At 42.5% G+C, this 13,547-nt stretch overlaps 1 protein-coding gene across 3 annotated transcripts in view; it reads right to left on the minus strand.

Moving 5' to 3' along the window:
- Positions 1-13,547, minus strand: part of INVS (inversin) — a 64,908-nt gene that overhangs the window by 5,609 nt on the left and 45,752 nt on the right. For 2 of the 3 annotated variants that reach the window (XM_028702155.2, XM_028702158.2), the window contains 5 exons: positions 12,794-13,023; positions 11,221-11,327; positions 7,985-8,197; positions 3,256-3,572; positions 924-1,686 (listed from right to left, as the gene is read on the minus strand). In XM_028702155.2, coding sequence (XP_028557988.2) covers positions 924-1,686; positions 3,256-3,572; positions 7,985-8,197; positions 11,221-11,327; positions 12,794-13,023 — 1,630 coding nt within the window. The remainder of the gene's footprint in view (positions 1-923; positions 1,687-3,255; positions 3,573-7,984; positions 8,198-11,220; positions 11,328-12,793; positions 13,024-13,547) is intronic. The other variant, XM_028702156.2, reaches the window with a different exon arrangement.

The following is a 13,547-nucleotide window of genomic DNA, read 5'->3' on the forward strand; positions in this document are numbered from 1 at the left end:
TTGCAGGAGGCAAGTCTTAAGAACTTAGGCAGACGATTGTGATGAGGGAAGTTTTAGGCATAACAGACAAAATTAAAACAGACAAATCAATGGATCTGGACAGCATCCACCTGAAAGTTCTTTAAGAATTCAAATATGAAATTGCTGACGTTCTAACAAAAATATGTAACTAATCCCCCAGATCCAACCTCCATACCTGAGGGCTGGAAAGTAGCCAATATAACAAAAAGGTGGATCCTGGAAATTATAGGCCATATAGCTTAACATCTGTTCTGGCAAAACTGGTGGAAAGTATTGTTAAACATAAAATAACCAAGCATATAGAAGACCAAGTCTTGCTGAAGCAAAAGCCAGCATGGCTTCTTGCAAGGACAAGTTCTGTCTCAAAAACGTATTAGATGCACGTTCCCCTTTCACATGATATCTGAAAACATGGAAAGAGGATATTTGAGTCATGCATCCTTCACTGCCAAGTCCTTTTAATACATGAAGTGGCTAGAGGATGAAAAGAGATGCACTAATGCATTCGGCATAGCGGCTTGTTTTTCTACTGAATAGGCCTCCTTCCACTGCCCTTGATACATCAACTGCAAGCTTGGCTTCATGTTGATCAAAGAATGCCAGAACTTCAAGTACAGCCACAACTGTATAGGACTTGATGAAATGAGAAGTGGTAATTAAAATGAAATCAGCTAAACAAGAAGAAATAGCCAAGTGTCCCCTCATTTTGAGTTCTGTAAGCTGGGTATTGTTCAACATTCTCTGTTGCTTTTTCTGCTTTCTTTGTTTGATGGCGTATTTTATTGTGTACTCTTTATTTTACGTTTTGGTTGGTTGCCTTCATTTTGTGTTCTGCATCCCTCTCTGTATCTATACTGATGAAGGGTCAAAAATATTTGTAATAAAGCAAAATAAATGAGTACCTTCTCCAAGCCCGTTGAATTATTTCAGCAGCACAGTTCTTCTTTTGGAAGAGCTCCTTTCTTGCCCTTTCCTTCTCAATTACTTGCTTCAAGACCTCTGAAGGGACAGGTTCGGTAGCTGGGCTCTTGCAGTGAAGAAAGTGCAATTGATGTTCTGAATTCCTGGGTGCCGTTAGAGCTTGCCTGCTGGGTTTTGTACTGTCTCCATGGCCATTGTCCAGTGCCCGTCTGCTGGGTGTTACCTTTGCAGTCCTTGCATCATTGACCAGCAAAGGACAGACTTTGTTATTTGCCACCTTACCGGTTTGTGTAACGGCAGCACTTGAAAGCTCCTTTCTGATATTCACGCCTCTCACTTTGGCACTCCCAGGTCTGCTGAACCCAGCGCGGGACCATTTCTCATCATCTTTGCTTTTTGCCTTCTGCTGCTTGCCTTTAAGGGCCAGCTCAGAGTGTCTTGAATTCCTTGTGCTTCCATCAGTGCATTTACTATTCTGAACCCAAACTCCTGTTTCTTCACAATGGTCTATACTGTTGTTTAATGACTGACTTGGATTTTCTGATCTTTCCCCAGAAGTGGCAGCTTTAGCGCTAGAGTCGTGCCTTTTCCTGGCATGCGTGAAGGTGGCATTTGCTCTCACAGTAGGCTCCTTGTGCTTTTTACCATTCTTGCTAGCAGATACAACTTGAGGCCCATCATTTTCTCTACTGGAACGGGAAGGGGCGCAGACAGTCTTGCATTTGCTGTTTTCCCTGGATACTTCTTGGGAGACAAAGATAAATAATAATTTAAATAATTCTAATTTCCTACAAGCAGTTAGTCAGATTGACAAATACTGAGACACAATACAGTTAGGATAAATGTAAAAGCTTAATTGTATTCAAGGGGAATCATTTTTGGAAGTCAAGGTAGGGGACCCAGTTTTACAATTAAAACATTGTTTAAATGTTTCATAACTAAAATAAAAAGACCATGGAAGTTAGAGAACAAAGCATTCAAAAGGTCAAAACTGTTTTACGTACAGCTTTCTGCTAAGAATTTAATTCATGCTCATTGATAATGTTACCTGCTGATCTAATAGTTCATGGAACAAAGTGCATTATCAAAACTATTCAATACAGAACGTATTCATGCAATCACATATTCTCCTTATTCTATTCAATAAGAGCTTATGAAATGTAATTATAGTTTAATTAATTATATAATTCATTAAACAATTATATAATTGTTATGGCACTCATACAAAAGTTTCATACAAAGTTTCCTGGTCAGAAATCACCCCCTGGCTTGTATCACCCCCAATAAAGGAACATCCTTTGCAAGGGAAGCTCACAAAATACCAAAAGGAAATCCATTCTTCTGGAGATGCCAGGAGTGAATTTCACCCTCTTTTGATATTAAGGTAGCAAAGCAAAGAAACGGAAGCCTTGAAACTGGAGACTAGCTACCCACGACACCCTGGGCTCTCACCAGGCACCTTGCTGGAGAGGGGAGCTGTTGGCCTGCTCTCTGCTGTGCTGCAACACAAGCGCTGCAGAAGACCAGGGGGTGGCATTGCACTGGTCAGGTGACACAACAGCCCAATCATTTTTCAGCTGATCCTATAAAGCAGTGGACTCTGCCCATGGGCATAGCCAAGGGGGGCTGGGGTCAGCCGTCCCCCCTAAATTAAGTAAATCAATAAAAATGCTTAACCAATGTTTTCTCTCCCCCCCCCCCAACATAAAGCCTGCCTCCCCTAACAAATCCGGGCTACACCCATGAGTCTACCCTAATCCTGAGCCTCAAAAACTCACTGGCCAGACACTGACTGAGCTGCTCTTAGACTGCCCGTCCCTTACTCAATGGCAACCAGCCCTTATCAATGGGAGGCCCAGAGGATGGCAACATGGGAACGGACCTTTTTGTGGTGGCTCCCCACCTGTGGACAGCTCTCCCTAGGAAGGCTCAGCTGGCACCTTCAGTGCATATCTTTAGGCACCAGGCAAAAACATTCCTCTTCCCCCTTTGCCTGATTATAATGATCTATGGCCTTCTAAATGTGTCTGGGGCGTGTGTCGTTTGTTGGTGATGTTATATTATGGATTTTGTGTTTTTATACTGTAAACCAACCTATGATCTTCTGAAGAAGGGCAGTATATGATGATTTGTTAACTATTCTATATGATTTATGTTGTACTTGTGATGTTCTATTGTGTTCCATCATGCTATTATTATTTATTGCTTGTAAGCCGCTTTGGGATTGATTTGAATGAAAAGTAGCATAGAAATGTAATGAAACAAATCAAATATATAAATTTAATTAACAACAACAACACTGAGATTACAAACCCATTTCCTTTTTTTGATCTTCGCCAAACAGCTCTTCGGAGTGATGTTTGTTCTTGCTAGTCACTTTGTTTGGCAAGACTGTGGCTGAGTTTCTCTTGACTTTCCCTGTTTGGGTTTGACACAGGCTGCCAGAAGCAGGCCCTTTACCAAGGGCATCGCCCCCTTGCTGGGCGCAGCCTTGCGCCGCCTGAAGTCTCAAGGGACTCTTCTCTGTCTCAGAAGTTAACTGCTGCTGAGCCTGGCCCTTGCTGGACCTGGAGTTCCGCATTTCTTTCTGCAGTTCTGTGGCTTTCCTTCTGTTTTCCTCCTCACGTTTCCTATAAGCAATAGTTTATACTGTTCATTCAAACTGTCTGAAGCACAGTTTTAAAATGAAAGGCACTCCTGGAAACAGGAGAATTTACAGCAAACAAACAAGAATCCCCTCTCGTACCGCACTTTTCCTCTAGTGGATGAACAACCCTGTAAAGTGGTTTAGCATGAAAATTATAACACTGAAAACACACTATTGAATTACAAGGAAAAAACTAAAGGGCCTTACCCGTCTTACTTTCCCTGTACCGACTTGCCCCCCTAACCAGTAAGAAAATTATGAAAGGCCAGGAGCAATGCAGGACAACAAAGAGATGTTTCCTTTTTAAAAAGAAGCTTGGAAAAGGAGAGAGAAGGTGCAGGATTGCTCCTCTGTTCTCAGTTCAATACTGCTGCTGAGAACTCAGCAGGAAGCTGGATGGAAAAGATGAACCCCCTTTGGTTCTCACCATCAGCTTTAGAGATTTTGTAACATTGGGTCTGTGCTTTCGGGTGCCACTAGGTGCCATCTTGTTCTCAATGCTATTTAAGACCTACTATATAAGACAGTCATTAGGAAACTTGGGAGGACAGTATCACCAGTATTCCCCTTGTTCTCTGTATCATCTGAGTCAGGGGTGTTAATGCAGGTTCTGGACCAGTAATCTAGTGGTGGGCTGGATCGGAGCCAGGAAACAGAAGGTGAATCTTGTGGGTGGGTGGTTCCTGTGTCTGGGAATTAGGCACTTTGCCTATTGTGGATGGGGTCATTATCCTTCTGTGGGAACAGTTTGGGGGGTGGTAATAACCAGAAAGAGGGCCTTTTCTTTGGTAGCACTCACATTCTGGAACACGCTCCCCCCCCCCCCCCGCTTCAGGCAAAACGTACATAATTTGCAGTTCTTAAGTAAATTTTGATGACTTAATTGTATTCTGGTTTTCACTATATTGTATATTTTGATGCTATTGTTTTATATTTCACCCTACATCAAGATGCTCAAATATAAATATTTTAATTTAAATAAATAAATAAATAAATGATGCACCATGACCAAAAAAACTGTCTGCAGCAAAAAAATAAAGACTATAAAATGGACATGTAGCCCTGATATTTTTAAACTTTTAATGCTGCAACATGGGTTGTAGACTGCTGAGAAATGACAGGCTAGTTATGTGGCATGCCTTTATCGGTTGTTGTGATTCACAAGTAACAGCAAGAGGTGAAGTCAGTATAAGGGGTCAAGGAAAAGCCAGATTTTTATCTGTCATTGCTATCTTATCAAACAGCTGATTGAATCTGGGTGCGTGAAGAGCTGCTGACGGAGCCACAGACTGGGCAGGTTGAGGCACTTCAGCAGACAGCCTTTGGCACTGACAGAAGTGGCTCAGTCTCAAATAATAGTATCACCAAACAGAAAGCATATGGGTGTCTGTCTCGTACCCAGTATAGATCCGTCTGCCATTTTGATCTGATAAATTAGGCCTTGCTATTCACGGCACAATTATTTCCTTCTCTTTCAAAGAGGCACACAGGCGAGGGCTCCCCTCATCATTCCATAAAGGAAACAAGACAAGCAAGGTACATTCAGCTGCAGTAGAAGCCTTAGCCTTGTCACTCCAGAGTCCATCTGGCAGGCTGGCTAACAGAGCAATTCAACACAATGAAGAGTCACGTGGCTTCTTAAAGACCACAAATAATTAGTATTTTGCTACAAGCTTTTGTGAGCTAGAGCCTCTTTAACAGAAGCATGAAACAGGAAAACAGTAGCCTCAGTTGAGGTGTGTTTGTGATATATTCTCTCTCTCTCTCTCTCTCTCTCTCTCTCTCTCTCTCTCTCTCTCTCCATACCCCCACCCTCATGTACATATGTACACACAAACAAGCAATCATCGCCTGGTTTGTGTGGGGGAATGATCAAGTAGGCCCGATGCAAGAAATAGCTGTAGAGTGGTACCTCGGGTTAAGTACTTAATTCGTTCCGGAGGTCCGTTCTTAACCTGAAACTGTTCTTAACCTGAAGCACCACTTTAGCTAATGGGGCCTCCTGCTGCCGCCACACGATTTCTGTTCTCATCCTGAAGCAAAGTTCTTAACCCGAGGTACTATTTCTGGGTTAGCGGAGTCTGTAACCTGAAGCGTATGTAACCTGAGGTACTACTGTAGTAGGTACGTCACAGGTCATCATTAAATAAGATACCCAATCATTCTGGGCATGAAGCATTCCCAGGGCTAGAGGCCCCTGCTGCTAAACTGGAACACGATTATAGCCCTATTTTGGGCATTCTGTTTGCTCATGTGCAACTATGGAAGGCCTATCATGTGGCCCTGATCATTACCCAATTTACATGCCCACAGGCTTCAGGGCAAAGGTCTGGAGAGCCTCCTGTGCCCCTGAAGGTGCCCTGGATGAGTGAGAAGCCTGGCTGTGCAAAGTTCTAAACTGTGTGGAGAACCTCCGCCTCTCTGCTTCAGACCTGAACCCTGAAATTCATGGAAGGCTACAGTAAATATCCAAAGTGGGAAAAATAGTTTCTGTATTGGGTCACTCCTCGTCTCTAGTGAGTCACAATACAACAGTATCAAAATCTGTTAAAGAATTCTAACTCAACAGCTTCACTGAATTCAGATGCATTATTCCCAGCAAACTTCCCTTTATTGTTGCTGTCCTTGCCTAGTACATTGGTGCTAGGGAAGCCAAAACATGAGATGGATCTATTCGTGTGGATCTCCACTGGTTCAGAAGTCACCTCGTGGCAAAAGAAAATGTGGGAATATGCCTAATGTCCACAATCCAATATTACAGATAACAAAACCTTAAGTCAGAGTGAAGGCTAATAATGAGTAAAAATACTGCATTTTTCGCTCTATTGGACGCAGTTTTCCCCCTCCAAAAATTGAGGGGAAATGTGTGTGCGTCCTATGGAGCGAATGCAGGCTTGTGCCATAGGCTTGTGCACAACCCCTCCAGCAGGGAGAGGCTGCACGGGGCTAAAGAGTAAGCCAAAACAGTGAGCGGGATCCATCCCGCTCGCTGCCTTGGCTTGTTCCATAGCTGTGCGCAACCCCTCCGGCAAGGAGAGGCTGCACGGGGCTAAAGAGGAAGCCAAAACAGCAAGCGGGATCCATCCCGCTCTCTGCCTTGGCTTGTGCCATAGCTGTGCGCAACCCCTCCAGCAGGGAGAGGTTGTGCACAGCCTGTACGCTGCTCTTTGGGGTTGGGGGGGGGGGAAATATTTTTTTCCCTTGATTCCCCCCCCTAAAAACTGGGTGCGCCCTATGGTGCGAAAAATACGGTACTTACCGTATATACTCAAGTGTAAGCCGTCTTTTTCAGCATATTTTTTATGCTGAAAAAGCCCCCCTCGGCTTATACGCAAGTGAGGCAGGCTGTGGCGGAGGGACGAGTGGCGCCGTTTGTCCCTCCGCCACCACCTGCCTCTCGCAAGGGCAGGCACAGGAGCTGCTGTTGGGAGAGGCACTGCACTGCACTGCGCTTCTCCCAATGGCGGCTCCTATGCCTGTTCTTCTGTTCGGCGGCGGAGGAATGAGCAGCCTGCCCCTCCTCCGCCGCCTTTGCCCCAGTTGGCGGAGGAAGATGAACGAACAGCCTGAAAGCAGCCCTTTCTGGCTGCTTGTTCTTCCTCTGCCGCCGCCACCAGGTTTGTGGTGTGGTGAACCAGCTTCTACTTGAGTCAGTAAGTTTTCCCAGTTTTTTGTGGTAAAATTAGGTGCCTCGGCTTATATTCAGGTCTGCTTATACTTGAGTATGTAGGGTATTATTAAAATTAATAAAATGTGTAAGTAACATACATAGGTGCACTTATTTCAAAAGTTTATATCTACAGGTGGAGTTGATGTTATTTATTAGTTTGTTAATATTGTTTTACTCCCCATTCCTAAAGCTTTCTGGCACTCCTAGTGTTCTATTCCACTAATTCTACAGAGGCATTCCTTTTAAACCATCTCATTATTTGCTGCTGTAGCTTTTAACTTGCTTCTTGTTGTCTCCTCTTTATGCCTATCCTTTTAAAGCATGGGTAGGGAAACTAAGCCTGGGGGCTGGATCCAGCCCAGTGCCCAATCAGCCTTCTAAATCCGGCCTGGTCCGGGAATCAGCATGTTTTTAAATGAGTAGAATGTGCCCTTTTATTTAAAATGCATCTCTGGGTTATTTGTGGGGAATAGGAAATCATTCATTATTCTTTCCCCAGAATATAGTCCAGCTCCCCACAAGGTCTGAGGGACGGGGGACCGGATCCCTGCTGAAAAAGTTCGCTGACCCTTGTTTTAAAGTAATAAATCCAAAGTCAAAGGGAGAAAACCTACAGGAAAAAGCAACAGCAGAAATAGCAGATTTTCTGTACAATGGTATTCAGGGATTACTTCATTTTAAAGAGGTTATTTGTTGGGGTTTTGTTGCACATGTGCACCACTTACTTGGCAGCGGCATCCTTCCTCAGCTGTTCGTGCTTCATTAAAAGATTTTTCCTATCTTGGAAAGCTTTCCTAACTTTGTATCCTTTATAGACGGCCTGGATTTTTACAGCTGCAATGTCCTGTATGGCAGCTATGGATAGCGCACTGTGCTCCAACATGAACTGAATTACTTCATGATGAGCTCCCAGCAAGGCGTAATCAAGAGGCGTGTACCTAAAAGTAATAAAACATTAGTTCATATTTGAACCACAGGACAAGGAAATATTGTAATTAACAATATTTTAACAGTACATCAGCGCCACTGCTTTGTTGGATTCGGAATATTGTAGTATTATATGATTAATTATGCTGTTGCTTGCACTTGTGAAATGAAGAGCAGGGGAAATGATTCGGTGACAAAACAAGGAAGGAGGGCAATTGGTGTTGCAATTTCCTTGTTTTCTCTGGCAGAGAAATTGACGGTGGTGCAGCAGGGGTGTCTGGGCAGGTGGGATCAGGTCTCTCCTTGCTATGTATTTGGGGCACAGGCTGAAAAGGGGCTTCCAGCTACCATCAGCTGTAGCAGCCATTGGAACCAGAGGCCACTACATCTTCAAGCCATGTGGTCCATCATTAAATGGCAGCATAAACACTCCCCAACGTGCTAAACTGTCCCCATGCCGTATTTTCCCACAGCCAGTCAGCAGCGCCCACAGGACAACATTAGAAATCAGTGCAGGTGCAACTGAATAATCAAGAGCCATGACATCTTCACTAGCCTCCAGCTTTCACAGCCTGCTTTCAAGGCTAGCTTTCTCCAAATGGACAGAATAGTATCATTTTATTCTATAGCGGCAGATATAAAAGAAGAGTGTGAATGCGGAGGTTTCAGTCTAATACACTTACTTCAGAGTAAGTCACATTGAAGTCAGTGGGACTTATTTCTGAATAGACATGTATGGGATTGTGCTGTGAAATGCCCAAATGCTTTGAAACTTTGAAAAGAAGAGGTGAGAACTTCAAGAGCAGCTGTGATTTAAAAGTAGGCATTTATAATTTTTTTTTAATTTGTATCCCACTCATCTGACTGGGTTGCCCCGAAGAAGTAGATAAAATGATTCCAATCGATACAAGAAGCTTTTATTAATCAAATCATTTGTCTGCCATCACAGTACTCAGGAAGTGCTAACCAAGGAATCTTTTCAACTGACAAGAAAAGTAGCTTAGTGTTTCTATATTATTATTGCAGGAAACTGCAATTAAAATATGTTAATCCAAACAGACATGGTTACAGCAGATGGTTTAAGGTGGATGTGGGAAGGTGATGGACAGATGACTATCAATGAAGAGATGTGGATGTCAATGTGGAGGAATTTTTTTGTGAAATCAGTCCTGGCCTTGATGAAAGGGGCAGTACTTGAAATAATGCAAAAATGGCATCTCACACTGGTATGGGCAGCCCATATTAGCCCCTTCTCCTCACAAAAATGTTGGAGAGGGTGTGAAATGTTAGATTCTAATCAACACATGTAGTGGACACGTGGAAAAGTGGCTCAGTTCCGGGAGGAAGTATTTGTCCAATTAAAAGCACTTACTGGACAAAATGTATCTAAATATCCAGCTGGCTTTCCTCAATCTTTTTCATGGAGACATCATTAAATTACAGTTTAAACCTTTAATGAATTCTCTTCTACTAGCAGCCAGGCTTATAATAACAAGATACTGGAAGAAATTAAATAAACAGAATTGTACAGTTGGAAAGGACCCCGAGGATCATCTAGTCCAACCCTGTGCAATTCAGGAATCTTCTCTGACAAATGGACAAATGGAAAAATAAAATAACAACATAAAATTGACTCAAGGTCTGAAAGCACAAGACTCCTTTAGAACTGAATGGAACAGCTTTATCACGCACAGGGATAAAAATGAAAAGAGAGGACTTCCCTCACATTATAAAACATTCTGGTTAACTTGAACTGTTTATCGCCTTCTGTGTAAACAGTAGTTTGGGATAAGGACTTGTGTTATTTGGCTGTTAAATTGTACAATTAGAAAACAAACCAACTGCCCAATGAGGATTCATTGGCTATGGAATTTGGGGGGGGGGGGTTGCAAACTGGTGTGTGTGTGTGTGTGTGTGTTATGACTAGGGTCTTCAACAAAAGCACTCCATAGTATTTTCCTGCTGTGCTGAATATATATGTAATATTTATATACGTTTACATTTATTTTAAAGCTTACTCAATAAAAGCTGCTTCCTGCACACATTTTGCGCAAGTCCACTTGACAATAGCCAGTACCCATTCCATAGATTTATACAAACAGGATGCACAACAGTCACGCGAGGCAAAGGTGTCTACAAGCTTAAAGTTACCTGCTACAGACAAAACCAATCCATACATGATACATCAATTTGAACCGTTAGTGTCAGTGCACAAGATGGTCAAATTAAAGTTCTTCCTGATGGTAACCAGGAAGGACACAATACAGGAAAATACAGAAGAAAAGAGACAAAAGCCAACCAAATTGGACTTGCCACATGGTGATTGGCTGATAGTCAGATTAGAGTGTCTCAAACTGAAATGTCAATAGAAATTATAAGACAAAGAAGAGAGCCCAGAGATTTGAATGTCAAGATCCAAGATGAGTCTTGGAATGGCCTCTTCTGAAAAACAACATCTACAAACATTTATACCTGTTTTTAAATATTACAGCTAACTAGTTCAATTAATAGTTTTTAAAGTTCCAATCGAAAAGGTGGTCAATTAATTTTATCACAGTACAGGTCTGCTTAGCCCTCTTTTTATCATTAATCACATTGCTTCCAGGAGAGTATTTTGCATATGAAAGGTTACTCATGGAATCTCAACTTGCATAATGTGACTTTAAAATCTAAGAATCAGGCTGTTTATCATCATATTGGGATGCTTTACATAATTTGTGCAAATATGGTTCTCACCTAAAAACCCATCCCTTATCAGGGAAACAGCAAGAATCTGAAGGCAATTCTGGTCCCCCAATAGACCCCCAAATTGGAGAAAAGTTGAGACTCACTCCTATCCAAGTACCTCCCTCCATTTTATCTCCCATTGATTCTCCAATTGAATTCTCTTCTCCAATGGAAGAGGAAACATTTAAAAAATAATCACGAGGGACAAAATTCAAACCAGTGGCTTCCCAATCTGCAATGCTATAGCACCTTGCATTAAACAAACAAGAAGATGGAACATAAAGATAGTAGACAAATTATTCAATACCTTTCTTCATTGTTCTCCATATGGTTAGGAAAAGCACCAAATCCCAGCAGCAACTTTATAGCATCAAGGTAACCATTGTTGCACAACCAATGTAATGCTGTCCTTCCCTATAATCAGTAGGGCAGATGAAAAGTATGTAAAATAATTGCTTTACATTCTGAAACTTCAGTGCAAATATAAAAATGATCTGTTGGTATGTCAGCGCTATAGCGAAATTCAAATCACAATATTTTGAATACATATAAAACCAGGGCTAGCCCAAGACATTTTGCCACCTGAGGCGTATCACAAAATGGACAACCTGGACAACCACTTCAGAAGAATACCATGGTTGAGGGTATCAAAAGCTGCTGAGAAGCTTGGAAGGATTAAAAGAAAACATTTTCCTGATCTCTCTCCCAACAGACAATGAGAACTGCTGGTGCTAATTTCAAAGGATTATATTAATTGCAAACTGAATTATGTGCAAGTGGGTATCAATGATCTTCTAGCAGAAACCATCAGATCCTGGTGTGCTGAGCTCAGATGCTCTTCATCAGATGCTGTCTTTAAAATTAAAATATGTAACTAATTAAAAACTGAATACAGTGGTGCCTCGCAAGACGAAATTAACCCGTTCCGCGAGTCTCTTCGTCTTGCGGTTTTTTCGTCTTGCGAAGCACGGCTATTAGCGGCTTAGCGGCTTAGCGGCTATTAACGGCTTAGCGGCTATTAGCGGCTTAGCGGCTATTAGCGGCTTAGCGGCTATTAACGGCTTAGCGGCTTTAAGAAAAAGGAAACAAACTCGCAAGAACTTGCAAGACGTTTCGTCTTGCGAAGCAAGCCCATAGGGAAATTCGTCTTGTGGAACGACTCAAAAAACGGAAAACCCTTTCGTCTAGCGAGTTTTTCATCTTGCGAGGCATTCGTCTTGCGGGGCACCACTGTATAATTCTTAACTTGTCTAAATTGTTTTTAAAAATCCACAAGTCCTTCTCCTACTTATTATTAAAGGCAGTGCAACAATGGCAGGTTCAGGTGAGATCTCATGAGATTTCATGGAGTGCACCTGATCTCACCAGAAACCACCACCACTGCCACTTCTCTCCCAGTGAGGTGGGTAGGGTGCCAATGGGGGGGGGGTATTGCCTCTTGGGCTTCTACTGCCTGAGATGGCTGCCTCAGCCTGCCTCATGGGTGGGCCAGCCCTGCCTATATTGTGGCTGCAGCAACTAGGGGAAATTATTGGCACAATTAAATGAAACTGCCCCTGGTCACTGTATGGCACTCATTCCATTTGTGTTTTCCACTACCATTTGCACGTAATGTGAGGCATCCCTATCATTCTCATCCCAAGTCACTGGTGGTGGTGGCTAGGAAAATTCCCTAGGGGGTTGCCTCATTTCATGTGGCAAGTCCATCATGCAATGTTACAGTATGAGATGGGGACAGGGATCCCCCAAGGGGACGCCATCTTTGGTCCTATTCACATTTTGGTAACAATGCAAAGACAAGTTATCTCTAACAGTGGTGAGAAAAAGCAAGATTCAACGGCACCATTTTGATCTCATATTACAAAAAAGGAGACATGTACCTCATTATCTTGAATATTTGGATCTGCATTATTCTCCAACAGCACCACCATGCAATTAATGTAGCCTCCGTAGGCAGCACACTGCAATGGGGTTCTACCTGCATAATCCTGTACATTTGGATTTATTTTATTTTCTATCAATATCTGGCAAACATCAGGGTTTCCTCCCAGAGCTGCCCAGTGCAAGGGAGAGTGGCCATCTTGGTCAACCAAATCAACTCTTGCTCCTCCTGCAACAATAATAGATTTTTTGATTATCCAACGCTGTATGACGCCTGATTGTAGCAGCAGCTTATAAAACTGTACAAAACACAAGAAACAGTCTAAAAGGAGTGCCACAGTTCCACAGCAACACAAAAGACAGAACTGGCCACAGAATTCAGCTTCCTGAAAACACTGGTTTTAATTAAAACACAGACATGCTTCTAACCTACATGGGCTTGGAAGCTATTCTTGAAAGTATATGGGCAATACCTGCTGAAATTTCAGAGCCAGCGGAGTAGCTGAATGAGATTTCCAGAGGCTGAGGCTTCATAGCTCCTCTTCTTCTCCATGATTAGAAAAAACAATATAAACTAGGTAAATAGTAACAACTACAAAATAAGCTAAACTATCCACATTTCCTTGATTTATATAAAATTCAGTTTTTCTTGGTGAAGAATTTTGATTGTATATGACTGTCAAATCCTTTTAGTAGAGTATATAGAGCTTTGCCTGTTGGCTCCAAAAAGGCAACACCACACCTAACACAATG

The sequence above is a fragment of the Podarcis muralis genome, chromosome 13 (assembly GCF_964188315.1).
Source record: "Podarcis muralis chromosome 13, rPodMur119.hap1.1, whole genome shotgun sequence".
Taxonomy (NCBI): domain Eukaryota; kingdom Metazoa; phylum Chordata; class Lepidosauria; order Squamata; family Lacertidae; genus Podarcis; species Podarcis muralis.